The following is a 26,872-nucleotide window of genomic DNA, read 5'->3' as shown; positions in this document are numbered from 1 at the left end:
GGTAAAGGCAGTCCAAGCTACCAGCATGATGTGCTCATCATGTATCATTTTTTTCTCAATAAATCAATGAGGTGGCCACCACTACTGCTTTTTCCTAAAGTTAGGGATTTAATGTCTCATCAAGGTCACACAGCAATTAATTATGTGGCCCACATTGTGAGGCCCAAGCTGCAATGGAAATTACATGGGAACGGGAAGTTCCCATTACAGTTCTCCTCCTCTCCAGGCTCATGATCATAGGCTGGGCATGCTCCTCTGGGGCACATGTGGTCTGGAGAATGCTTTCTTGACTCAAGACTAGGGATTTAGTGGTGTTCAATGAGTAGCCAAGCAAATACAACTTCTTCCCACTTGCCTTATTACATAATTCACCACTTATGTAGAGGCTTGTTTTACTTAGGAGTAGGTTCAGAACTGTTTTTGAAATGGACATTGTTATTCAGGAAAAAATTCTCAGGAACCAAATATTTTCTTTCAAATTTTTATTTGAGCAAAGGAAAAATATATATACTTTATATAAGATTTAGAAAAATCAACACTGATAACAGAATAAAATAACATTATGACCATAATTATATAATTTACTTATATGTTACATTAATTGTCATTTTCTGGTATATTATGTTTGTATTTCAAAAGAATTAAAATTATATACTTGCTGAAAGATTTGATGGCCACAGAAACTAATCATTTCTTAATGGTAGTTAAGGCAAAGAAATAATGATAATTTCTCAGTTTTGAGATGTTTAAGGACCAAAATATTCTGTTGCCCCTTGAAAAAGTGTCTGTTTTCAAGCCTAATAGTTGAATCAAGTAAAAATTGACAATGATGATTTTCAAAATTAAAAAACCTTACATACAGTATAGTGACAGTATAGGAGTATATATATATATATTCTCCAATGTACTCTTCAAAGTATATATGTGATAATTTATCTATGGCCTATGGATTTTACCTTATTTCATGACACATGTCACTGTTCATGTAAACTGGGCACATAGCAAGTATGCAATAATTAAACTGAAGTGAATTGACCAACATCACTAATTATACCATTCCTAACAACCTGACATGATACTTTGTTTCGGCTTTTTGGTGATACGATGGGATATGACATCATATTCAAATACGTCAGGTCCTTGGAAGAAATAGTAGTGTCCTAAAAATAAAAACATATTGAATAGTTTAATTCTTCACTTGCATTTCTTAAAAAAAAAAAAAAACACAGATCTGTGCTTTTGTAGATTATCTATATTAGACCAAATTTTAAAGATGATCTATATTAGACATTTGAGAATATAAACGTTAGGCCCCTGCACTCAGTATCCTGCCTCAGGATATCTATTTACTGCCCAAACATTTCACCACTAAATATCTTCATTAATTTAATTGAGAAGATTGGTCTTAAAAGCTGACTATTAAGATGTGACCATTTTTGAAAAGTCACACTCAAGGTGGAGAACTCAAAGTGGGAGGGAAGAAATTGGAGCCAGGTGGGGCACATAGAGGCCTTGATGGAGAAGTAAGAAAGACATGGCAATGGGAATAAAAACAAAATGCCTTGGCCCAACCAACAGTTTGCTTCGGTTGACCTTGCCTGAAGATATTCTCAACACAAATGCCAACATTCTCAAGTTTTTCTTATCTCACCCTTAGCCCTAGTCCACATGAGCCCATGCAGTGTGGGAGGGGCTACAAGGAAGGTACAAAATGTAAGGCATAAAAAAGTATGTGAGGCCAGCTTGCCTAAGTCTTGCCATACACTCTCTCACAGATGCTGTGCAGCTTGACATGGTCAGACATTCCAGAGACTCAAGATGCATGGAATCATATGCTCCCACCAGCTAGACCACCCTAGAAATAAACTGTGTACACCACTCATTCTTTGAGCCCACCTATTCTAACCCTAGCAGACTATGAATTTTCCCTCAGGGGCCCTATGGAGAACTGTTGGGTCCTGTTCTGTTCTGATTTGGGTCCCCATTCTCTGACTTTGAAGGCTTTATAATCTTCAGAGTTTTAAAAAGGGATTTCCAGTATCTCCATGGCTTCCTGATCTACTTACTGTTATAATAGTAGACTGCATCAACTGTAGGTTTAATTCCTGGGAAGTATTTGGTAATCAATTTGGGATAACCAGGGTCCATGAATTGTGTCTTCTCATCGTACCTGAGCAAAGAAATAATCAGTAGGACCTCCATCAAAAACTGTATTTCATGATGAGGAGTTTGATATTTTATGACACAAACCACAAGACCTACCTATTCTCTCTTGAAAGGCTTTTCCTGAAAAGGCAACTTCAGTTGCACTGAGAAGAAAACCAAGGACCTAAACAGTCTAGTGATTTATTCCATGTCCCTACAGGACTCAGACTCTAGGTCAGGAACTTTCTGGTCAGGAACCTGAGTTCTGGTCAGGAACTTTCTCCATTGCTGTACAATGCCTCCACCCGTGCCTGGTCCTGCCTTGTAGAGCCCAACTGTCAAATTTCCTATAGGTGAAGACCTTACAGGATTTGCTGCCACTCAGAAGATGGTTTCCTCATTTTGTCTCCTTGGGTCAAGTGGTTCTAAAAAGTATCTGAAGAGTACACTCCTCAGACTGTATGAATCCTGGGTCTCATATGTCTAAGCCACTGTTCTCCAATGTACTTCTACTGTGATTAATGACGTGACATTTTACTTAAAGTGTTCCTTTAAAAAACACATTATGTGTTATCTCATATCAGAATCCCAAAATTTAGGGAAGAGAAGTAGGATGACAGTAATAGTCCAGATCTATGCTCCCTTGATACCTCTCCTAGGAAGGTCAGGGATCCTTGGGAATTTACACAGAAAACCTACCTACTGAAAACCCCATTCCCTGCCTGTTTCATGAATTTTAGGAGTCACCATACCAATCATTAAAGCTCACCTCCAAAATTGATCATCTACAAAGAAGTAGGTCTTATAGAGAAGTGGGTTAAAAACAGCTGCATCAATTTTTTTCACAGAGTCAGGAAAGCCCAAAGAATGTATGTTCTTGGGATAGTGTGGCTGTGGTCTCAAATTGCTAATTAACCAGTACTTATCATCTGTGAAGAGAAAGAGAAAGCATGCACTGGAATCATACAAAAAGAGTAATGGAAATACTGACTCACTACAAACAACATAATTCTGTACCCATAGTTCCAAAACATATTGCTCCTTGTTCTTGAACATGGTTTATATCCAATGGTTCTGTATTTTTTCATATCACGATCTTATATTGGACAAACTTTTCCTGAAATCTTTACACATTACCTAGGTATTTAAGCTATTTTTTAGCTCATAGTTCAGACTTTCCATTAATTAAATCTGGAGGGCTTTTCTCTATGTTTATAAAAATTAGTAGTATTTCCTTCATTTATTCTCTTCCATAAACTTGACTCAGTAGCAAACTAAACATTAGAGTTACCTTTAAAAAGAAAAACTTGATTTCTGGCTCCAATTTCATAAGCAGCTTGAATGCCAGATGGTAAGGTTGGCCACAAAGAAGAAATTAAAGTAACACTGTTCTTTGGACTCTCTGGATGCCTCCACCACAAGAATCTGATGAAAAACATTTAACACATGTTAAAAATCACTATAGACTCAAGAACCACCAATGTTCGTTCACTGGGAAAGATTGTGAAATGGCTTAATGTTTTTATCCAATGTCTTTACATCCTGCTCCATGGATATCTTGATAGGAGCACCACAAGGAATGGATCTTAATAGATTCTTTTGTAATAACACTGATTTTAATAGGCGAGCCACCATATGGAAATACCCTGACACTTGAAATCAAGAGATCTGGGTTCTAAACTATACCTACAATTCCTTCACCAGTTTATAAAAGAATTTATTTATCTCAAATGTCTCAGTTTTTGAATCTCAAAAATGAAGAATAATGAGACTAAAGATCAATGACAAGAAGAAAATTGGAAAAAAACCCACAAGCATGGAGGCTGAATAATGTGCTGCTAAACAATCAATGAAGAAATGAAGAAATCAAAAAAGAAATAAAAATAACTTAAGACATATGAAAATGAAAACACAACACTCTAAAATCTTGGGGCTACTATAAAAAAGTTCTAAGAGGGAAGTTCATAGTGACATAGGACTACCTCAAAAAATAAGATAAATCTCAAATACATAATCTTTTTAAAAAGATTTTATCTATCTATTTGACAGAGAGAGAGTGAATGCAAGAGTAGGGGGAGTGGCAGAGGGAATAGAGATGTAGTCTCCCTACTGAGCAGGGAGCCCAACATGGGGCTCAAACCCAGGATTCCAGAATCATGACCCAAACTGAAGGCAGACACACAACTGAGCCGTCCAGGAGCCCCTCAAATAAATAATCTAAACTTACAGCTGAGGAAACTAGAAAAAGAACAAAGGTCGAAGTTAAAAGAAGGAAATAATAAAGATTGGAGTGGAAATAATTTGAAAAAAAAAGACTAAAAAATATTTTCAAAATTGGTGAAGCTAAGAGTTTGTTATTTCAAAAGATAAACAAGATTGGTAAGCCTTTATCCAGATTCATCAAGAAATTTGAGAGAGGACTCAAATAAATAAATTCATAAATACAAAAGAAGTTACAATTGATTTCACAGAAATACAAAGGATCATAGAAGACTACAACTACAATTACATGTGAATAAATTGGACAACCAAAACAAGTGGATATAAATTCCCCAAATCATGCAATCTTCTAAGACTGAATCATGAAGAAATAGAAAATTTGAACAGACCCATTATTAGAAATGAAATTGAATCAGTAATCAAAAACTCCCAGCAAATAAAAATCTAAGACCAGTTTCACAGGTGAATTCTACCGAATAAAAAAGACTTAATCTTTACTCTTCTCAAATTATTCAAGAAGAGGAAGAGGAAGAAGAAGAAGAAGAAGAAGAAGAAGAAGAAGAAGAAGAGTTCCCAAACTCATTCTATAAGGCCAGCATTATCCTGATACCAAAACCAGACAAAGACACCACAAAAGAAATTATAGGTCAATATCCCTGACGGACATGGATGCAGAAATTCTCAACAAAATATTGGCAAACCAAATTCAATGATACATTAAAAGGATCATATACCACTATCAAGGAGGAGTTTATTCTAGGGATGCAAGGGTGGTTCAATATCCACAAATCATTGCAGTATACCACCTTAACAAAATGAAGGATAAAAATTATGATTATTTTAATAGACACAGAACAAGAATTTGACAAAATTTATCATCCATTCATGATAAAAAAAACTCTCATTAAAATTATTATAGAGGGACCACACTTCAACATAATGAAGACCAGGTATGGCAAACCCACCACTAACTTCATACTCAATGGTGAAAAGCTGAAGGCTTTTCCTTTAAGATCAGGAACAAGACAAGGAAGTCTACCCTTGCCACTTTTATGGAATCTACTGTCAGAAGTCCTAGCCACAGTAATCAGATGAGAAAAGAATAAAAGGCATCCAAATTGGAAAGGTAAAAGCAAAACTGTTGCTATTTGCCGATGGAATGGTACTATAATTAGAAAACCCTAAAGACTCCACCAAAAAACTAGTGAACTAAGTAAAGATGCAGGATATAAAATCAATATACAAATCTGTTGTATTTCTATACATTAATATCAAACTATCTGAAGAAATTAATAAAACAATCCCATTTATAATTGCATCAGAAAAATAAAATATCTAGAAATGAATTTTACCAAGGAGGTGGACAACCTGGACTTCGAAAACTATAAGGCGCTGATGAAAGAAACTAAAGAAGACACAAATAAATGGAAATATACATGCTCATGGACTGCAAGAAGCAACATTGTTAGAATATCCATACTATCCAAATCAATTTTCAGATTCAGTGTAATCCCTATCAAAATACCAATAGGATTTTTTTTTTTTTTTTACAGAACTGGAACAAAGAATCCTAAAATTTGTATGGCCCAGGAAAGATTCCAAAGCAATCTTGAGAAAGAACAAAGCTGGAGGTAATATGCTCCCAGATTTCAAACTTTACTACACAGCTAAATTAATCAAAACAGTATGGTATTAGCAGAACAACAGTCACATAGATCAACAGAAAAGAATAAAAAGCCCAGAAATAAACTCAAACTTAAATGGTCAGCTAATTTATGACAAAGGATCTGAGAACAGGGAAAAGACATCCCTTCAATAAATGGTATTGGGGAAACTGGAGAGCTACATGCAGAAGAATCCATTTGGACCACTTTCTTACACCATACACAAGAATAAACTCAAAATGAATTAGAGATTAAAATGTAGAAACCTGAAACCATTACATTTCTAGAAGAAAATATGGGCAATGAGCTCTCTGACACTGGCTTCAGAGATTAGGCTGCCACCACCAGCTGTGCACACAGCATACACGTGTGCACCACAAAGGGGATCACAGGAGTCTTCTAGCTTCTGCTCTGCTAAAGGTCAAATACAAAAGCTTTGATGAGCAAATGTTCCCAGACCCCTGGTTGCTGGGACTACCCCTCAGGAGGGTCACAGGCACCTCCCCTATCCTAAGCCCTTGGCCCCAGCCATCTCCCTACAGACCAAGGCAGGCAGCTGCCCTGACCAGCAGAGCTCAGCCCTGCTTCCACTTCTGTCTTGCCTCATCCAAAAATTGGCTAAACTGGGGGACTTCAGGACTGGATCATATTCCCCTCCTCTGATGACCTCTCTTTCTGGGGCCCCCATCATTGCCGTTCCATGGGGGAGGCACATGCATCCCAGCAAATATGAGCAGCGTAGCCTTGGTCACAATCGAGAGGGCAGATCTAAATGTAAGCCTGAATTTTTTTTTTTAAGAACAGCATTAAATGTCTCTTTCTAAAAAAGAAAGAAAGAAAGAAAGAAAGAAAGAAAGAAAGCAAGCAAGCAAGCAGGAAGGAAGGAAGGAAGGAAGGAAGGAAGGAAGGGAGGAAGGAAGGGAGGAAGGGAGAAAGAAAAAAACAGATGTGGTATGAAACAGTCCCCAGTGACTCAGAGGACCTGGAACTTAATATGGCCTTATATTTGGGTTTAGTAAAGGATGGTTGGTAAAAACTTTTCCATATCCACTGAAGCCCAATCAAGAGTAAAAGCAGAAAGGAGTGGAAATGATGTAGAACATTGGAAAATTTCTTTCCTTTCCTTCTTCCTTTCCTTTCCTTTCCTTTCCTTTCCTTTCCTTTCCTTTCCTTTCCTTTCCTTTCCTTTCTTTCTTTCTTTCTTTCTTTCTTTCTTTCTTCTTTCTTTTTTCTTTCTTATCCATCCCCTCAGACAAGGACAACAAAAGCAAAAATAAACAAGTGGGAGGGACTACATCAAACTATAAAGCTCTGTACAGCAAAGGAAACCATGAACAAAATGAAAAGGCAAACACTCTAATGGAAGAGATATTTGCAAGAGATATATCTAATAAAAGATTCACATCCAAAATATATAAGGAACTCATACAACTCAATATTTTAAAAAAATCAAACAATCTGACAAAAAATAGGCAGACAACCTGCATAGATTTTTCCAGAGAAGACATACAGCCAATAGATGAATGAAAAATGCTCAATATCACTAACGATCAGGAAATGCATATCAAAACCATAAGAAGAGATCACCTGACACCTGTTGGAATGGCTAGGATAAAAAAAAAAAAGAAATAGCAAGTGTTGGTGAGGATGTGGAAAGAAGGAAACCCTTGTGCACTGTTGGTGGGAATGCAAACTGGTGCAGCCACTTGTGAAAAACCATATGGAGGTTCCTCAAGAAGTCAATTATAGAAATACCATATGATCCAGCAATTCCACTTCTAGGTACCCATCCAAAGCAAACAAAACACTAGCTGGGAAAGACATATGTACCCTATGCTCATTGGAGCATTATTTACAATACCCAACATACGGTTACAATGTAAATGTCCATCAACAGATGAATGGATAAAGAAGATGTGGTAATAAAGAATGGAATCTTGCCATAGTGACAACATGGATGGACCTAGAGCATATTACGCTAAGTGCAATAAGTCAGAGAAAGAAATTTCATAGATTTCACTTAAATGAGAAATCTAAAAAAAACAAAACCCAAAAAACAAATGAACAAACAACAGAACAGACTCATAGAGAACAAACTGATGGTTATCAGCAAGAAGAAGATGGGAGGATAGACAAAATAAGTGAAAAGGATTAAGAAGTACAAACTTCAGTTGTGTAGTAAGACACAGGCATGTAATATACAGCACAGAGAATATAGTCAGTAATGTTGTAACAACTCTGTATGGTGACAGATGGAGCTGGACTCATTTTGGTGACTCCTTCATAATATATATAAATATCAAATTACTGTGCTGTACACCTGAAACAATATTGCATGTCAATTATTCTTCAATCTAAAAAATGGAGAATATTTGTCGCATATACCAAATACTAATCTTCTCCATGCCTCTCCAATATCTGTTTCAATCTGTGCTCTAAGTTATCCTGGAATTCCTTTCTCTATAATCAAGAACCATCAAGACTTTTAAATAGGTACTGTCTCACCTGCAGTCCTAGACGACCATTTTTACCTGTGATTAAAGTAGTCTGGCTTTACTTCCTGCCTGGTCTTTCCTCACCCCAGATTCTTTTTGCAAATCCATTTTTTTAACCTATCAGCCTTCTTATCAAACACAAATATAATCACACCACCCTCTCCCTTCGAAACCTTCAGGCTGTCTACTTCCTATAGAAGTGAGTCCCAGTCTCTCCTTAATTTTCATTTACTTCATTTTCCATCATCTCCCACCAATCTCTGACAAAACATTCTAAAAATCCTAGGACAGAGCCTTTAATATTGGTTAGATATGAAGATGATTTTACCTGTCTTTAAAGAAAAATATTTTATTTCCTACTGTAGTAACAGCATCAAAACTCAAATTGGAGTCACAGTTGGCTGATTCTGTACCATCTGTATTTGATGAGAATTGGTGTTTTTCTGGACCTCCTGAAAATACATTTCAAGAAGCATGAGGGGAAAAAATATGCATTTTAACTGCTACAGGGAAGAACCATTCTTTTTAAAACATTCTGTTAAAAAAATAAATAAAAAATAAAACATTCAGTTTTCTGGATGAAAAATGCATAAAAAGCAATTTATGCTTCCTATCACACTCACAGGAAGCATACAATAAAGATCTTTCTCCCTCATGGTCTCAATGTCACGTCATGGAGGAGAAAAATCTGATCACTCTAGTTTTCCTGTTCCAGGCAGATTATTTCTCTGCATGCCTTCTTCAAAGACAATGGTGTACTGGACAGAAAGACCAAATCTGAGACCGGAAGGCTCAGATTCTGCCCCTGTCATGGGATTAGCATACTGGGTCTCCTGTGCTTTTCTGCAAAATGAAGGTAATATATGTGCTACCTCCCTCATAGGGTTTTCTTGAGGCTCAAGACAAAAGACAGAGGTTACTGTTTTATTCAAATATAGTTACTATGAGACTCTTCATAAGAGTATCTTTGTAAGGCAAAACAGTAAAGAAATTCAACTCACCATAGAGAGATTGAATGCCGTGTATATCATCAGCAGAGAGGTGAAAGGTGTTGGGGTTAACATAACTGTAAGTAGGGAACATGATGGCTTTTGGATCACTGGAATGGCCAAGACCCAAGGAATGACCAAGCTCGTGGACAGCAACCAGGAACAAGTTTGTGCCTAAGAGGAAACCAACCAGAAGGGGAAAAGAGCAGTGAAATATGTCTGCATCCAGAGAACAATTATATAACTGAAATCTGATACAGTGAAAAGGAACCCATTTGGGAATACTTATCTCCTTTCCCTCTGACCCAGGCTTTTCAATGTCAGCACTGCCTACATTATAGGCCAAATAATTCCTTGTGGTTAGGGCTCTCCAGGTGTTTAGAAATCTCTGGGCTCACCACTTAAATTCAAGTAGCAAACCCCTCCAGTTTTGACAACCAAAAATGTCTCCAAATGTTGTCAAATGTCCTACTGTGGACAAAAAGGATCTCAGCACCAGCAGATACCTGACACATATTCTGTTGTGGACATTTCCAGAATAATTTGTAGCTCTGTTTAATTGTTCTCATTGTTCCACATCATTTCTGCTCCTTTCTGCTTTTACTCTTTTTTTTTTTTTCTGCTTTTACTCTTGATTGGGCTTCAGTGGATATGGAAAAGTTTTTGCCAACCATCTTTTACTAAACCCAGATATAAGGCCATATTAAGTTCCAGGTCTGTGTCACAGCACGTCTGTTCCGTATGTGACTTGAAAGGAAGCTACTGCGCTCTCTCTTTCCAAATGAGGACACAGTTTCAGCAAGATTAATGGACCAAACTAAGTGCTTGAACCAAGGTTCAAATCTAAATTTCTTGGCTCAAAAGCTCATTCTTTTACTGTAAATGATTCAAAATGAAATCAAAGTCTATGCTTATGTTGCAGACATATTTATATCTCAAATTACAGTCACACCTGTTCTTTTTTTTTTCTGTATGTTCTAGAGAATGTACCTTTGTAGGTAACAGAAAGGGGTATATATCAAATTTCTCAGTTTTGAGAAGATTTGAATAGCTCCTGACTGCTGTTTTATTTACCTATGTTCTAGTCCAACACCTTCATTTTTGTCTTTTCCTATGGCAAAACCAAAGCTCAGAAAAGCTGACTTTCCCAGGGTCACACCCCACTCAGCTGTGGGGGCTGGTCCTGAGCTACTCTCCAGCACCAGGTGTGAACAATGAGAGAACACTTCTCCTGGGGTGGGGGTTGGGTGTGCTTTAGGAACACAGATCCTCTGAGCATTTCTTCTAACCCAGGGGCTCAGCAGCTAACTCACAGAGAATGAGAAAGAAGCAAAGAAGCAAAGACTCACTCTCTGCACTCTGCCTAAAACTGGGGAAAGTAGGCAAAACCTATTACAATTTGACCTAAATCTGAATTTCTCCTACTTTCAATTCCCATAATGCCTTATATCAGAATCATGGGTTTCTGCGTGTGATCTATTTCCCACTAGATTGTGTGCTCTTCCATGGGGGACTGTGTCCTCTTTATCTTTGTAACCAAACAGCACCCCTATCTGATGTTGTGATAGAAACTCAGCAACCACTGAAAGAACTGTTCATTTAATTTACCGGGTCAAAAAAGTGGGCGGACAGTCAGCACTTTAAGTTATAATTTTAATAAGTAATTTAGCTTTTTGAAAGCACAGAATTGCACCAAGTGAAAATAAGGCAACACAGACAGGTGGAAACTACACACTAGGTTAAAAGAAGAGAGCTAGGAAATGCTCATTCTGTCCCAGCTTCTCCAAGAGCTAGCTGCTAACCTTTTTTTGCTCTTAATTTCCTCTCTCCATAAATATCTGTATTAAATTATTTTTCTAAAGTCCTTTAGAATTCTAAAACATTCTGTGAGGCTAACCAACCCAAGTCTACCATGTCAGATGAAAAGACTATACACCCAAAATAACCTTGGTCATCAATTAACATATGACCAGCTAAGGCTTTGCAGCTCAATGTGGACCTAATTCTGTATAGCTTGTCTTTTGATGATGCAAAACTCCTCTTCTCAGTCAAGAATTTAATAAGCCTTAGGCCATGTGTCAGACTAAAACAAATAGCCTTTCTGGTCTATGAAAACACTGCCATCTGAGGTATGCAATATACAGAGAAGGGGGTGCTGAGTAGAGCCCATCTTGAAGACTTTCCATTTACTTTCCACATGAGCTAGTCATAATCTAGAATTTCCCCTGGAAATATTAGTAAGGCTTGTGATATGAGGGTTTGAATTTTCCAATGGATACTGATTCCTTCAAACAGGGGAGACTAGTTATTTCTCTCCCCCCACTGTCTGAGAGGGATAGTGAATTATAGCCTCCTTTGTGAATACACACAAGGCATTGTCAGATGATCCCCTGGACATTCTGTTGTTCCAACCTCGGAACCTCAAGAGACCATATGACCATATAATCTTGTGTTTTGCTACAGGGATTTCTAAATTTTCTGCACTATAACTTCATCATTCTGTGTCACTATAAATCTAAGAAAGTGTCAGTTTATAATGCATCATGCAGACAACCCCTACCCTAGCATTGCTGGCATACCCATACTTAGTATCTGTGTTTGCTTGAGTTTATGGACCACTTGGCAAAAACTGACTAAATTATAGTTTTTACCTTTCTAAACTATGGCTTTTAGGGTTCTTGAGTTCACACTAATGAACTAGCTCATCCTCAGGATTCTTAAAACTGATCTTTAAGATAACCTAGCTCAGGATCCTCAACTTATAGAGGGTGAAATTGAGACAAAGTGTTACATTTTATTTAGTGACACATTATAATCAGAATGAGTCTTTCTACCCTCTAATCATTTTCAGAATACATCCTTTCAAAAGTGGGATGTAATTTAGGATCTATAAAGGGTTTTTCATGTGTAGTGATTTTGGTTTTTTCTTTGCTTTTTGTTTGGTTTTGGTTTTAGGGTTTTTTAATGGTTTCTTTTCTTACCTTTGTAGGTTTTAGTCCAGATTTCAGCCTCATCAAAATGCATGTCTCCCCCAATCTGAGGTCCAGGTCCAAAAGCATGGGCTATGACGCCACCTCTGCCATCAAAAGGGCTGAAGTCTCCATGAGCTTTGTAAAAGGAAGGAAAATCAGTCCTTCACATGCTATAGGTCATGCCAACAATACAGATGAAATAAGTCTATGTTATTTACCTCTAGATGCAAAAAGTATCATAATATCAGCCTCTCCTGAATTAACCTTCCTGAATTTCAGGGGGGTCACATTACTCCATACTTCAAAAGCTTTGTGGATGGCATAGTCAACATCTGCAGGCTGCATGTCAGGAGTGTAGTTATTTATTCTTTACCAGCAAAACAACAAAAGAGAGAAAAATATATTAAAGCTATGTGTTAATTCTTTTATTGTGATACTTCATTTTTGCCTGCGTTGGTGGAAGAGGAATCATTTCATAGATCGATAGTCTAGATAATAAAAACCTGCATCACTAGCTACAGAATTGTGTATCCTTAGGCAGCTTCCTCCTGAAAGGGACTCTAATTGGATCTCTTCTCATTTACAATGTATGGGTTTTCTTTGTGAAGGATTTACATTCATAGAAGCTTATGCCTTTTGCCTCTGCTCCCAGACCTCTGCATTTATCCATTTTGACCATCCTATAAAATGTTCTCGTGTCTATTATTTATTATAGATTTAGTTTTTATTTGCAGCCTTTCTACTCTGCTCTGGGCTGACAAGCCAAACAACTCTTCCTTGAGTGAACAATCCCCCCTTCTAGAAAGAATGAATATCAACACAGGGGAAATGCTAACAACTGAGGGAGGCTTCTTATCTGCTTCCAGACTTGGGGCTCTCTCTGAGTGGTTCAGGTTTCTGGGCGTCAGACCTATGGGAAGGTAGAAAAGTGCACAGCTACAATGTTACCTGTAGGTAATTAAATGTTTCTTCCATACTGGTCTCCCTTGCATCGTGGAGAAGTGTTGAACATCAGGCAGTCCGCATCGAGGCATGTGCATCATATCCAGAGTAGATGCATCCAGTTTCCCAGTTACTTTTAGCCCTAAGAACTGCTGCATCTCCTGGATTTTATTCTCCATCAAGTTCCCACCAACTCCCATTTTTGTCTTTGGAATTCCGTCCATCACAAAACCGTAAAAGTTTTCCAGGTACCTCTGAAAAAAATACATTTAGTTATAGTACATGGAGGGGTTTCTGATGGAGCTCTGTATGTTTGACTCAACAGCACATTGGTGCTTCTGAACCATGTATGAGAAAATTAATTATACGGAGAAAAAAATCTTAATTCTCTTTGCCGTTAAGGTGAGCCCCAAACTATTACCAATATTGATTACTGGAAGCCCACTGGAAACACATTTATGTCTCTACCCCTTTGACCTTGTCTCCATCTGTTAAAATATATTTCAGTATCTAGCATATCATGGCATCAAGTAAACAGCAAAACCTTTATTGTCAGGATGCATAAATTATCAATTTAAGTTGGGATAAAATTTTCCTGCTTAAGAATCCAATGCTCGGGCAGCCTGGGTGGCTCAGTGGTTTAGTGCTGCCTTCAGCCCAGGGCATGATCCTGGAGACCCGGAATTGAGTCCCATGTTGGGCTCTCTGCATGGAGCCTGCTTCTCCCTCTGCCTGTGTCTCTGCCTCTCTCTCTGTCTCTCTCTCTCTCTGTCTCTCATGAATGAATAAATAAATAAAATCTAAAAAAAAAAAAAAAAAGGAATCCAATGCTTAGCACAACGGACAACTCTGGCAAATGCAAAGTTGAAAGAGTTTTAGAGAATGGGGAGATTGTCCAAACTTATATAATTAGGGAAAAGAAACAAATGGAAAAAATCCAATTTTTAAAACATGCTCATGAAGAAATATCTGGGATGTCTGAAAGTAAAAAGTAAAAAGTATTCTTGAATCATCATGGTAGGCTGAAGTGGTTACATAACCAAGCCATTGCTCAAACCTCAGATTATTAAATAGCATTAAATGATTATTGTAAAATATTGAACAGAAGTAGAACTCCAATTATTTTGAACTAACTCTCCTCAGCCAAAGCTTTTTAGTAAAAGGGACAAGTTCATCCACCAATTTTATAACATGGTTTCAAAAACCAATGCCTTTCCTACATTCATCTTTGGCAAAGAAAAATATAGTGTTCAGAGCAAATAGCCTCCTAAACCAGTTTTCAACTGGTACTTTTCAAGATAAAACTAGTCAATGCAACAAATTTTATAGACAAAATTGGCTGGGTAAATACTCTAAGTGTCAATACTTACCCGAGCATATGTCTCATTATTTTCTTCAGAGTTATTCAGTGGAACAGGTCTGGAAGCAGTGACCTGTAGGACAGTTTCAATTGGAGACTTTTATAACACTCCTTCAAAAACAATATCACTTTCTTACATTTTCTTTGGCAAAGAAACAATATCACTTTCTTACATTCTCTTTAGCAAAGTAGCTGTGCACTTTTCTAGCCCTTTCTACAGGGCTAGAAGCAAGTAGTCTCCTAAAATAGTTTTCAGCTAGTACTTTTCAAGATAAAACTGGTCAATGCAATAAATTTTAAAGACAAAAATCAAGCTGGGTAAATACTCTAGTGTCAATACTTACTTGACTGGATGCCACATCATTTTCTTTAGAGCTTGCAGAGTTGGTCAGAGGAATGGTACCCGAAGCAGTGACCTGCAGGATCAGTACCAACAGAAGAAACTTCATTCTAAACTTGCGAATGGCTCAACTCAACCTACCCAGTTCCTTCTCAGTACAAAGTTCCTCAAATGTCCTTACTTATATAGTCCTTAGGCCATGTTCTGTGAATATGAAATCCTTCGAGTGACTCACAGTTGATATCATCCCTTGATTTATCTCAAAAACACGCAAACACAAGCACAGATCTTTTTCTAGGACCACAATGGGTCAATAAGCACCAAACTCATCATTCAACAACTCAGAGGATTTTATTATATCCTTCAAAATAAATAAGCCCTATAGAATAACACATTAGGTGAGAAACACTACACACTGAAAATGTAACAGTAACTTAAAATGTATGTTTAGAAAATTCAGTATCTGAATTTTTACTATAATAATTTCCTTATATTTACTGTAGGTGAAATAAGCTTTTTCAAGAAACAAAATTTAAAATGTCAAATGAATAAAATAAAGTAGAAGAATCCTCTCCAAGCTGACTCTAGCTCCCTAGAGAACTGTGATATATAGAGACTTGAAGTTTAACATAGAAAAGTCTATAACATCCTGATGCTTTGATGTCTGCTTTATGTGTTGTTCAAGCTTAGATCCTCTTCTAACTTATGCCCGATCCCAACTGTGTACCTGGGTCGAGATTCCAGAGGACACCCTCCCATTAGGTCCCATACCTCCCTAATAGGCTGGAGTTGGCAGCCTAATGTCAACACTTCAACTGTGGAAGATAGGAAAGGTTTGCCTCTGAAATCTACCTCCCTATCTGCTCAGCTTCCTTTCCCTTGGCCTGGTTGCTCTGTTCACACAGGATCTGCTTGTCAGTCACAGAGAATGTTTGGAGACAAAAACATCTGAAAATCCAGCATAAATCACACAGGTAGACGTGGGAGCTGGGGGGGCTGTCTCTCAATTCTGTGCGGATGGTCTCATAGAGGGGCCACCGGTGGTGGGTTAGGATTCAGTCACTGCTGTGACCCACCTCCCTCCCAACCCCCTGGGAACTGCCAGCTGCTCCCAGCCTTTCCCTGAGGCTGGCATTCCAGAAAATCAAGGAGGCACTTGTAGGAGCATTGTAGCTGGTTGGCATCCTCCCTCTGGCTCTGCCCTTTTCAAGCTCTGTGACTTGACCTCTAGGATCTTCAGATATTCCATTTGAAAATGAGGATAATGATCTTTGCCTCCTTAGGCTTTTGAGATGATGAAACAAGACATTTATTATAAATGTGAGCACTTACCATACATGCTCACAAATATTCATTTCCTTTCTTGGCCCAAGAGGAGTGTCATGCAGCTTATGGTTGCAACCAGGTATGGCTCTAGGATCCATGAAGGGGAAGATCATGTAGAAGTATTGTATAGTAATTCTGTCAGATACTGAACTCAAGAATCATAAAAGAAGCATAGTGGTTTGGCTAGAAAGCAGGAAAAAGTGGGATTTATCAGAAAATATGGGTCGGGCTGGTTCTCTACCAGCAGAATGTTGCTCCATTAGAGTGGAGTCTGTCCGCCTTGCTCACCACTGTATTTCTGTGCCTAAGACTGCCTTGAGGTTAGTAGATGCTCAAGAAATAGGCATGGATGAATTTTGTTGGAGAATAGGGCCTATAGAATATCAAGAATAAACGTTCTTTGTGGGAGCGATCGTTACACAGAGGATGTGCTCCTAAACCACACTGAGAACATACAAGAATTGGTCTTACTCATCATACCAGGAAGGGGTCTGGTTTGGGGAAGAATTTCAAGAAGTCTAGAAAGTGTAGGATGTAAGATACAAGGCAAAAATGCCCAAGATACAAAGGAAGGGGAAAAAATGCCCAAGATACAAAGGAAGGGGAAAAAATTTCCTCACAAAAACAATAATAAAAACAAAACTATACCCAAATTTTAATGGTCTCTGGTCTTGGCTTACCAAATGCCCCACAGGGGTTGAGTATGAGGGAAAGGGCCATTTGGGCAGTCGTAGAACATTGCAGGGGCTATGAGCTTAGGTTCTGGGGTCAAGTCTACCCAGCCTGAGAATCTTCGCTCCTTCTACAATCTTTCACAGTCATTAATCTGTATAAGACTTAATCTCTCCGTTTGTGAAATTGGAATAAAAATAGCAGCTACCTCAAGAGTTGTTACCAGGATTATGTTAAATTATAGGGAAGAGTACTTAGCCTACTGCTTGACACATCTTACAGGTTTAGCAACTTGCTAACCTTCTTCCTTTACTGCTCTCTCTCAGGGAAGACGTTTAGAAGAGTTGGCAATGGGGATGAGAAGGGCGATCGCCTCGTGCCCAGACCCCTCTCCTGTGTCCGAAGGAGCTACAAGATTATGATCCAGGCCCAGACTGCTTCTAGGGGACACGCTGAGGGAAGTTAGAATCAGGGGGTCACTGGCAGTGGCCCATGTGAAGGAGAGCAGAAAGTGGCCGAGGTCAGAGGCCCTCATAACAGGGACCACTTGTTGATAAGATCTTCTTCTTCTTTTTTTTTTCAAGATCTTCTTTAGTAAAAAGCAAAGTCTATAGCACAATGATTCTCTATTACACTGTTTCCTTCCTGAGGCAGACACCAGGTCATTCTAAGGCATATCCCTGATATAATCACTTTCAACTATTTGGGGTGTCATCCCTGAGGATCTAGAGGAAAATGAGAACATGGTCATCAGCAAGGACCAGGGAAGAGAAATGTTGCCCAAATATACAAAGAAATTCCATAACTGACCCTTTCACCAATAGCCTGTTCATGTAGGAAGAAAATTTCAGCTAGTTAACCTTCTCCTTTTATGGATGAAGACTGGGGAGTCCAGAAGAAGGAAGTGAATTGCCTAAGGAGCCATCTGGGAGGTGTTCTGACTCTGCCCTGCCTTGTTGCTACAGCACATATCATTTTGGCACATATGACTTTGATTTTTCTTCAGATTTCTGTCTTCCTCTGGGTATCTTACTATTGCAAACACTACACAGTGACACTGTGATACTCTCAGTCTTTTCAGTTAAAGCAGGGTGTCCCCTTGGCTGTTGTGGGGGCCAGGAGGAAGCTCTAGGTGAAACGGATGCCCAGGGAGGTAGCTCCTGGTCTGCTCTCTGGAGAATCACCTCTGTGTGCTTCCTCCCTGCCCTGGCCTGAGGAATGCCCTACTGCTAAGTGACTTTGCTGCCAGAGCTCCCCAGGAATTGACCCTGAAGAGCACCCCTGAAGAACATGGACATTAAAAGTCACCCTAGCCAGTTGTGTGCACTTAGACTAACTTTTCCATGCTTCATTTTTTTTGTATGTAAAATGAGGATAATATTAAGGTTTTGTAAAAAATAAGTGACATCATGCATGAAAGCACCTACCTTCATATGACAGACTTTAATAAAAGTTCATTCTTTGCCTTCTCCTTTTACCTCTGTTCTTGAATATTGGTCATGCCATGGTTGGGTTAGACCAGCTAACTTTTTCCACATAGGAGAAAAGTCAACCTAAATAATGGTTTTTAACCACAAGTGCATCCACATACACCCAGCATAGAATCGCAAACAGCCCAGAGAAGAGCGAATGTTGATGGTGGAGACAGTTCTTAGAGTCCCCTCCCATCTTCTTCCAGAATGACCTAGAATATGACCCTACATGGGGCTGCTACTCAACTGTCCATAAGGCAGAGAACATCAGAGTAACTGGTTAGAAATATGTTGCCTTTCAAACCAGGGCTCAATCTCAAACTGTATCACCAGGTTCACCAACCCCCAAATGGGGAGTTGCCGAGTACTGGCAAGAAAACCAGAGAGTGCAGTTCAGGAGTGAGATTGGTCCCATGGGGTGCAGCCCACAGAGAGAAAATGGAGGGAGGAAAACAATGAAGGTAAAAGTCACTGTGGTTTCCTTCTGTGGTCCCTTTTCTTCCCGGCAGCCAGTGGCGCCCCTTCAAACAATAAACTAAGTGTGAAACGTGAACTGCAGCAGGAAGCAGACGTCTTATGCGCATATCACAAAGCAGACACAACGTGGTAGCAGACACATATGTGTTGTTAGTCAACTGTTTATTTTCTTGTTCTTTCTCCCCAACAACAAGGTGAATGCCTAAGGGTGAAGATAATGACGCAGATATGTCCACACCGACTTTGATTTTACAGTCTGGTTTAACGAGAAGAGCAAGGCTTTGGAAAGAGTCTTGGCCTCAAACCTCAGCTATGCTACCTACAAACTGTGTGGCTTTGGGCAAGTCATGTAAGTTCAGCTTCCTCATCCATAAACAACTGTTTGGAGGATTAAATAAGATGATGCATGAAACTGCTTGGTGCTATGCCTGGCACCTTAACAGCCTGACCATAGATGTTGGTTCTCCTTTTGTAACACCTACAGCATGTCTCTCAACATTTCTTTCATCACTGCCCCCCATAAACAGAGGTTTTAGACCTACTCTCATGAAATTTTAATACCAGAGATATACTATGTATCTGTTTATATGTACTATGGTTATCTGTCCTTTATACATTAAAGAAAAAGATGATTTTTTTTTTGCCCCCAGTGACCAATTTTACCCACTTGGGGGGGAGAATATTGCCTCCATTGAGAACATATGACCTGTAGTAGCGTAGACCCCCTGCTGCTAGTCAGTAGCTGACAACGACACCACATCTGCTGACCCCACATGGCATCTCCCAGAGGCTGATATGAGGCACAGCCTCTGGAAGACATTTGTAAAGCCAAGGGAACTGGATTTCAGAGGCACTATTTAGACCACAGAAGGCAAATCTGTTGAACTTTGTGTCAGTAAGAAGCTGTGACATTCTCACAAAGGATTGATCAGCTATATTTGTGAGTTAGATCAACTCAGAAAACAAATCAATGGATTAGACAGAACCTACATAGTTCTCTTCAAGAGTGAGATTAGGTGGGATCCCTGGGTGGCGCAGCGGTTTGGCGCCTGCCTTTGGCCCAGGGTGCGATCCTGGAGACCCGGGATCGAATCCCACATCGGGCTCTCGGTGCATGGAGCCTGCTTCTCCCTCTGCCTATGTCTCTGCCTCTCCCTCTTTCTCTCTCTGTGACTATCATAAATAAATTTTAAAAAATTAAAAAAAAAAAAAAGAGTGAGATTAGGTAGTTTTTAAACCAGGACATTTTTTCCCTATATTTCTCTCCTTTCCTTCAAGCTCTACTCAAGCGGTGAGCCAACTCTGTGGTTTTGCCTCAACGTTTATGACACTGATCATATTATTCTCATTTGGCCTTCTTTCCAAGAAGCTTAATCCACTGAAATGGCTACAGTTTGAGAAAAGAGGGATATTTTCTACCTGAGCCAATGCTGGAAGTACTGAAGGAGTCTGTGGCTCCAGGAGCCACTGTCCGGGAGACAGTCCGTGGCTGCGCTGTCCAGGTGTGGTGCAGCAGGGCAATGGGATCTGGGCTTGGTGTGTCTAGCTCCCCGAAGGGGGCTGCCACACAAGCGACTCAGCAGAAGAGAAGAACTCACAGGCTGGGCAAACTGAAATGGAGGACATAGAATGCAAGAGTGGTTGAAGTTGAACCTTCTGCCAGCCCGATGGAACCTCAGATTTGAGGTTAAGTGTTTTAAAAATGCATCATATCTAGCGCAGCTGAACTGAGGTTCATACTCGTTACCTATACAGGCTATTTAACATGGTCCTTTCTGCATCGTGGGTGTGCTCTACCCTCCTCCTCGTCATCATTGTTACTATTCATACATTTCAAATATAATTTTCTCAATGTTTTATCTAACTTTTCCAGGAAGTGCATACATTTTATAAATTACCAATGGTCATGGACTCTTTTTCAGCCTCAGAGAACACAAGGGGCGTATGATGAAGCAGTCAATAAATAGGTGTTTGATTTTAAAGGAATTGAAACAAAAATATAGAGGGGACCTCCCTGGACCTAGCATAGGCATGTGCTCACATTTCTGCAGCAAGCAGTTTCTTTTCTATGCCTGTCCCTAAATCAGCAAAATACTTATGAAATATTGAAATGCCTGCCCATCCCAATTCCTGAGCCATTTCCAACCAAAAACATTAGACTCCTCAGAAGCCTTTCTCACTCTCAGCTGCCTTTCCACAAATTTTTCAATCAGGTATTGTTTAACGACTCCTTAAAGAGCTACTAATCTCATGGACATTTTCATTGCCATAGAGCACTCTAAAAGACATAAAGAACTTCAAAATATTGACCTAAGACTCTCCACCAGAAAAATGTGCAGTCATAACTAGTCTTTACTGGAAGACATGCAATCAGCACTACTAGTTTGCGAGGGAGATCATTTTTGAGCTAGTGCTCTTCCACTGGGATATGCCAGGCTCTTGACCAAAGTAAACTGTATGGGGCCCAGCTGGAGAATCACATGGGCCCATAGAGAGGAGGACAAGTAGGACATCTAGGGAAGGGAAAGCAAAAAGAAGGAAGTACACACATAAACACACACGGGCACCCACACACGAGTGGGAACCGAATGAAGCCACCTGGGCATGGCTTTACCAAATTGGAAGTGGAATACTCTGTGCAGGATGGCTACCTAACATATCCCAGACGAATACAGATAAAGGAGAGAGGCTCTTCCTTAGAACCAAGAACATTCATGAACTCAAGTTTCACATCTCAGTTTCACTATGAATAACAAGCTCTTGGGATTTCCTGCCTAAGGTGGCCCTAGAAAGATCCACTCTGTGGAGACAGCAAGGAACTTCCTCCTTTCTACCACCAACTCCATCAGATGATTAATAAGCCCTGCAAGGAAGCATGAATCATGCTTAGAATTCATTTTACAAATGGAAAATATCTCATAGTGAGTGACAATAATATCTAAATAACTGTGTTTTAGGCATAAATCGTTCACACAGAGAACTCCCTGTGTGTTTAGTCACATCCTTGACAGCTTTTAAGTCTTTTTTTTTTTAATTTTTTATTTATTTATGATAGTCACACAGAGAGAGAGAGAGAGAGGCAGAGACACAGGCAGAGGGAGAAGCAGGCTCCATGCACCAGGAGCCCGATGTGGGATTCGATCCCGGGTCTCCAGGATGGCGCCCTGGGCCAAAGGCAGGCGCCAAACCGCTGCGGCGCCCAGGGATCCCCTTGACAGCTTTTAGAAAGACTTTGATCCTGCTTTTAATCAGTCCTGGGGCAGCTGGTCTTCCAGGGCTCATGCACAGGTGTTTTGTGGCAACACAGTTCCCATGACACCCGCATCTTTGCTTCAAGCCCCACCCCACCCCCCACCTCCCCTGCCGCAAGCCTCTCGCAGGCTCTGTGTTCCTTGCTTCTGCACTTGGGACTGAGCGGATTGTTCTCATTCTGACTTCTTTCTCTCATACACAGAAGGAAGCTGTTTTCCTTGCTCATATCGTATTGTTAAAAAACACTCCCAAATATGTCTCTTTGGCACAAAAATTGTTTTGAGCTGAAGACAATTGAGAAACAGTAAAAGCAGAGAAAGCTCCCCTCCCCCTTTCTGCCAGAGGCAAGATACAAGTTCTCCTGTTACCAGAGTCAGACTGAAGGACTCCAGGAACACACCTCACTCCACTCATTTCCACCATGGTTTACCTTCTCTGTGTTTGCTGCCCCTGGAAGCCTGAATCTGCTTTCCTTTGTCTTTTAGGTCTCTGCAAACATACTGCTTTTTGTGCAAGATGGACTATGAACTGGAATTCTGAGCCGCCATTCTGAGTTACTTTTTTTTTTTTTTTTTTTTTTAGGGTTTTTCTGCATGATGTGGGCTGCATGCAGGTCACGGTCTTTCTCTCGTTAAACTGTCTTTTTGTTAAAGAGCTCCGTCTGAAAACCCAGGGTGGGTGGAGGTACAGTTTTGCCTCCCTTACACCACTAACGTGCGTTTACTAAGTTTGTTTCCTTCCAACTTCTAAGCCCCTTCATTGATGCCAGATCCATGTTGAATCTGCACAAATAAGGTGCTTGACACAGAGACCTTGATTTATGGGCTTTCTATGTCCTATTTCTGAACATAATTAATTTAGTGGCTACTGGAATTATACATCGAGAATGAGAATGGGCACCTGATAAAAATAAGCAAATGTTTTTCTTTTTATCACAATAAAAGTTTAATCTTTTTCTCTGATTATATAATAATGCATATCACTCATAATGTATTTGAACTACAAGAACTATAAGGAAAAGAGTAAGGGATCAACTTTGTAAAAGTTGAAGAACAGAGTATGAATGAATATTTCATTCATCAGATGACCACCACCATGGTCATTATTCCTCTCTGCCTCTCTTCATCCATAAATACACATTCAACTAATTTTACAGAAATGAGTTCTTATGCATGCAATTTATGTCATGGACACCTTCCTTTTTCAACACAGGGGTCTCGTTGCTGTTTGTTAGTCCATTTGTCTGACATGCAGCCCCCTCTTGTCTTCTTCCTCCAATGAATAACTCCCCCTATCCTGCTCTCTCGTTCCTCTTCATTAACAATCTAGATATAGGGGAACCTGGGTGGCTCAGTGGTTCAGTATCTGCTCAGGGAGTGATCCTGGGTCCTGGGAACCACTGATCACTGCTCAGGGAATGATTTTTGGGGTCCTGGGGTCGAGTCCCTCCTCAGGCTCCTCTCAGGGAGCCTGCTTATCCCTCTGCCTGTGTCTCTCATGAATAAATTTTTTACAAAAATCTAGATAGCCTTCTACATTTTTCTTTCTTGCTCATATTGTATTGTTAAAAAACAAAATTCAATCGACTAAATTTGAAGATCTAATTGGTTTTATTAAACGATTCGTGAATCAGGCAGCATCCCATCTAGCATGTAGAGGGGAGCTCTGTCAAATTGAAGAACAGGAAAGTTTTTTTTACGGCGGAGAAGGAGTTGGAAAAAGGAAATTATTAGCAAAGAATGCATTGTTTTAGGCAAGGCTGCCCTTCTGAAGGGACAGGAAGGGTCTCAGAGCAGATTACCTACTAGTATTGACCAGAACATTCCAGGTTGGCTGGTTAGAGATTACATTCCTGGGGGAGGTGAAACTGTAATTAAGTTAGATATTAAGTCTTGGTTTACTAAGTGACGCCTTAATGTACGGGCTACCGTGGGCCTCTGGTTTTCTTTTAAACAGTACACACACATACTCACACTCATGTAAGGGGGAAAGAAGTTTGTCATGATTTTGTCTATGAAATGGAATTATATTACATATATTTCTCTGATTCCTTCTTTTCTCACTAATGATAGCCACATAGAAAAACCCCCAAGTCATCCAATATGGATTCAACCTTTTCTCATTTAAAAATCTCATTATTCCAGAGTTTAGCTAGAGCAAAATTTTCAAGGCTTTCCTAGTAAGGATGGCTATGTGCTCTGTTTCCAGATTTCACCTCTGTGACAATGGAAGGGAATCTTAAGTCCACACTACCATAGTACTTTTTTCCCCTCATCGTTGCAGATTCATTAAAGAGATTTTATGTTCTACTCTGTACCACCATTTAGTGACTTGTGGAATGGTGGCTCAGAACTTTTTGGAGATTATGAATGTCTTTGAAGATGTCATAAAGGTGATAAATCTCTCTCGAAAAATGTGTTTATATTTTTTAAAAATTGCTTATAGTTTTAGTGGTCTTAGACCCAATTTCGAGAATTCTTGAAATTGAGAAAAACCATGCACAGCAAAGATGCTCCTGTCATGGTCATAATCATCCCCTAAATCTCCAGACGTCTTCCCTTGTGATGGTGACCGGTAACAGATGATAGACTCAGCACAGAATGGGCGGGCAGGCAGTGGAGAAGGGAGCACCCACACCCTTCTCTGTAGAAGTGCAAAGTACTTTACAGGCCACTAGATAAATGTCCCTGCACATCCTGACTTGTTGGAGCTTGGAGACTTCTAGCAGGTGATTGCTGCCTTCCATGCAACCTTATCACTTACATGTAAGTCCATTTAGTCTCATAAATTTGCCACTTGCCATTGCTCATGTTGTCTCAGTTCTCATTCTTATAGAGTGAATGTGTTTAGTAATGATTCCTTAGAACCAAATTTTTGAATGACATGTAGGGGATGATGACAGGCCACCCTGAGGTTGGCCACTTTGGCATGGAGATTTTTTTCAGTTGAAAATAATCAGGGCCCAAAAGACTTGGAAAGAAACTTTGACCTTCCCCTAACTGCCTAAAAGAATTTAGAGGGCCTGCTCCAGGAAGAGAGAGAACTGCATTATGATATGAACAGGTTACAATGGACAGGGAGGAACCCAGCAATGCCTGTTTGTTCAAAGTCCTCTCTTTGTCCCATTGTTTCTGAGTGCCCAGCAAACATCTGTTACTAAACATGTACTGTTTGTCGCCTTCTTGTGAATTTCATTCCTCCCCTTTGAAGACCCTGCCCCCTACTTGTTCTGCCTTTCCAGGATGACATTTACATTTCATTGCCCCTGACTCCCTCTAGAATCTCATGTCTATGGGGATTCCCCACACTTATGAAATTAAATTTTATTTTCTCCTATTAATCTGTCTCACGTCAATCTGATTATTATTCTAATTAGAAGAACCTGAAAGGGCAAAGTAAATTTTTCCTCCCCGACAGATGCATGCAAACTGAATTCCCTACACCATTTATTCTTGCCTGTTGACCAGAGTTCTAATGGCAAAAATCAGGCCCAAACTCCAGCCAAGAGCTGCCTCCACTCCCCTGTCCCCACCTACACAAGACAGGAGGAACAGTTGTATCATATGCTCAGACTGATGGGTGAGAGACCAGGAGAGCCTTCCTGAGTGCCAGCCCCTGTTTCTGTAGTGACAATATTAACAAATAGGCTGGAGATGCTGTGGTTAGGGAATTGGACTCCATGTGTCATCTCTCCTGTGTCTGTTTCCCCTTCCTCATGTGTTCTTAAAGAGATTGAGGCCACAGCCGAAGACTGTAAGGCACTGGGGATAGACAGGGTTAGGTGTTCTAGGCCAAGGCTGAAACCTTACCACTCAATGATACATATGGTATCACCTTTGGAGTATCTTTTGTATTTTAGAAATATGTAATTTTAAATAACAAACTTCTGGGGTGCCTGGGTGGCTCTGTTGGTTAAGCATCTGCCTTTGGCTCAGGTCATGATCCCAAGGTCCTGGGATCGAGTCCTATGTCAGGCTCCCTGCTCAGCAGGGACTCTGCTTCTCCCTCTCCACTCTGCCTGTGCTCCCTGTCACTATCTCTATCTCTCCGTCTCTCATATAAATAAATAAAATATTTAAAACAAATCTCTCTGTTTAAGTCACAGATTGATGGGATCAATCATTACTTTACATTGAAGTGATGGGAAGGAAAAATTCTTCCTCTGACTTTCGAGCTCTTCCAGCTGGACTAAGAAATACATTTACATGAGACAAATTAACAGGAGAAAAACCCCCATGGTTTACTACGTGCCCACAGAGGTCGTGTTAAGATATTGAGACCTGAAGAAATGACCAAGGCAGGCAATTGTTATACTTTGGAGGCAGAGAGCCGGTAAATCTGTGGGGCATTGACAGGACAAAGAGAACATAGCTTTGGCAGCTTCAGTTACTAAGGAGTTGTGAACAGACTTTGGGCCTGGCATAGCACATCAGCAAAGAGTACGAGGGTGGTTGACACGGCCTTCTTGGCTCTGAATTTCCCACGTGTGGTGACAGGGACGTGTCTTTACCTCCTGGCACAGGGAGGGCACCTTTCACCTGGATGT

At 39.9% G+C, this 26,872-nt stretch overlaps 1 protein-coding gene across 4 annotated transcripts in view; it reads right to left on the bottom strand.

The window, feature by feature from the left end:
• Positions 1–467: 467 nt before the first annotated feature.
• The window catches only part of MMP12 (matrix metallopeptidase 12), a 39,864-nt gene continuing 13,459 nt past the window's right edge, over positions 468–26,872 (bottom strand). For 2 of the 4 annotated variants that reach the window (XM_035716235.2, XM_035716236.2), the window contains 12 exons: positions 20,494–20,684; positions 15,132–15,203; positions 14,798–14,860; positions 13,434–13,681; positions 12,704–12,852; positions 12,495–12,620; positions 9,526–9,687; positions 8,853–8,976; positions 3,437–3,570; positions 2,915–3,074; positions 2,067–2,170; positions 468–1,160 (listed from right to left, as the gene is read on the bottom strand). In XM_035716235.2, the coding sequence (XP_035572128.1) occupies positions 1,060–1,160; positions 2,067–2,170; positions 2,915–3,074; positions 3,437–3,570; positions 8,853–8,976; positions 9,526–9,687; positions 12,495–12,620; positions 12,704–12,852; positions 13,434–13,651 (1,278 nt within the window). In that variant the 5' untranslated portion in view covers positions 13,652–13,681; positions 14,798–14,860; positions 15,132–15,203; positions 20,494–20,684 and the 3' untranslated portion in view covers positions 468–1,059. Of the gene's footprint in view, positions 1,161–2,066; positions 2,171–2,914; positions 3,075–3,436; positions 3,571–8,852; positions 8,977–9,525; positions 9,688–12,494; positions 12,621–12,703; positions 12,853–13,433; positions 13,682–14,797; positions 14,861–15,131; positions 15,290–20,493; positions 20,685–26,872 lie in introns of those variants that run through there. The other 2 variants (XM_025465719.3, XM_049110040.1) reach the window with 2 other exon arrangements.

The sequence above is a fragment of the Canis lupus genome, chromosome 5, assembly GCF_003254725.2.
Source record: "Canis lupus dingo isolate Sandy chromosome 5, ASM325472v2, whole genome shotgun sequence".
Taxonomy (NCBI): Eukaryota; Metazoa; Chordata; class Mammalia; order Carnivora; family Canidae; genus Canis; species Canis lupus.
The sequence above is the reverse complement of the archived record's forward strand: the minus strand, read 5'-3'. Positions and strand labels throughout refer to the sequence as shown.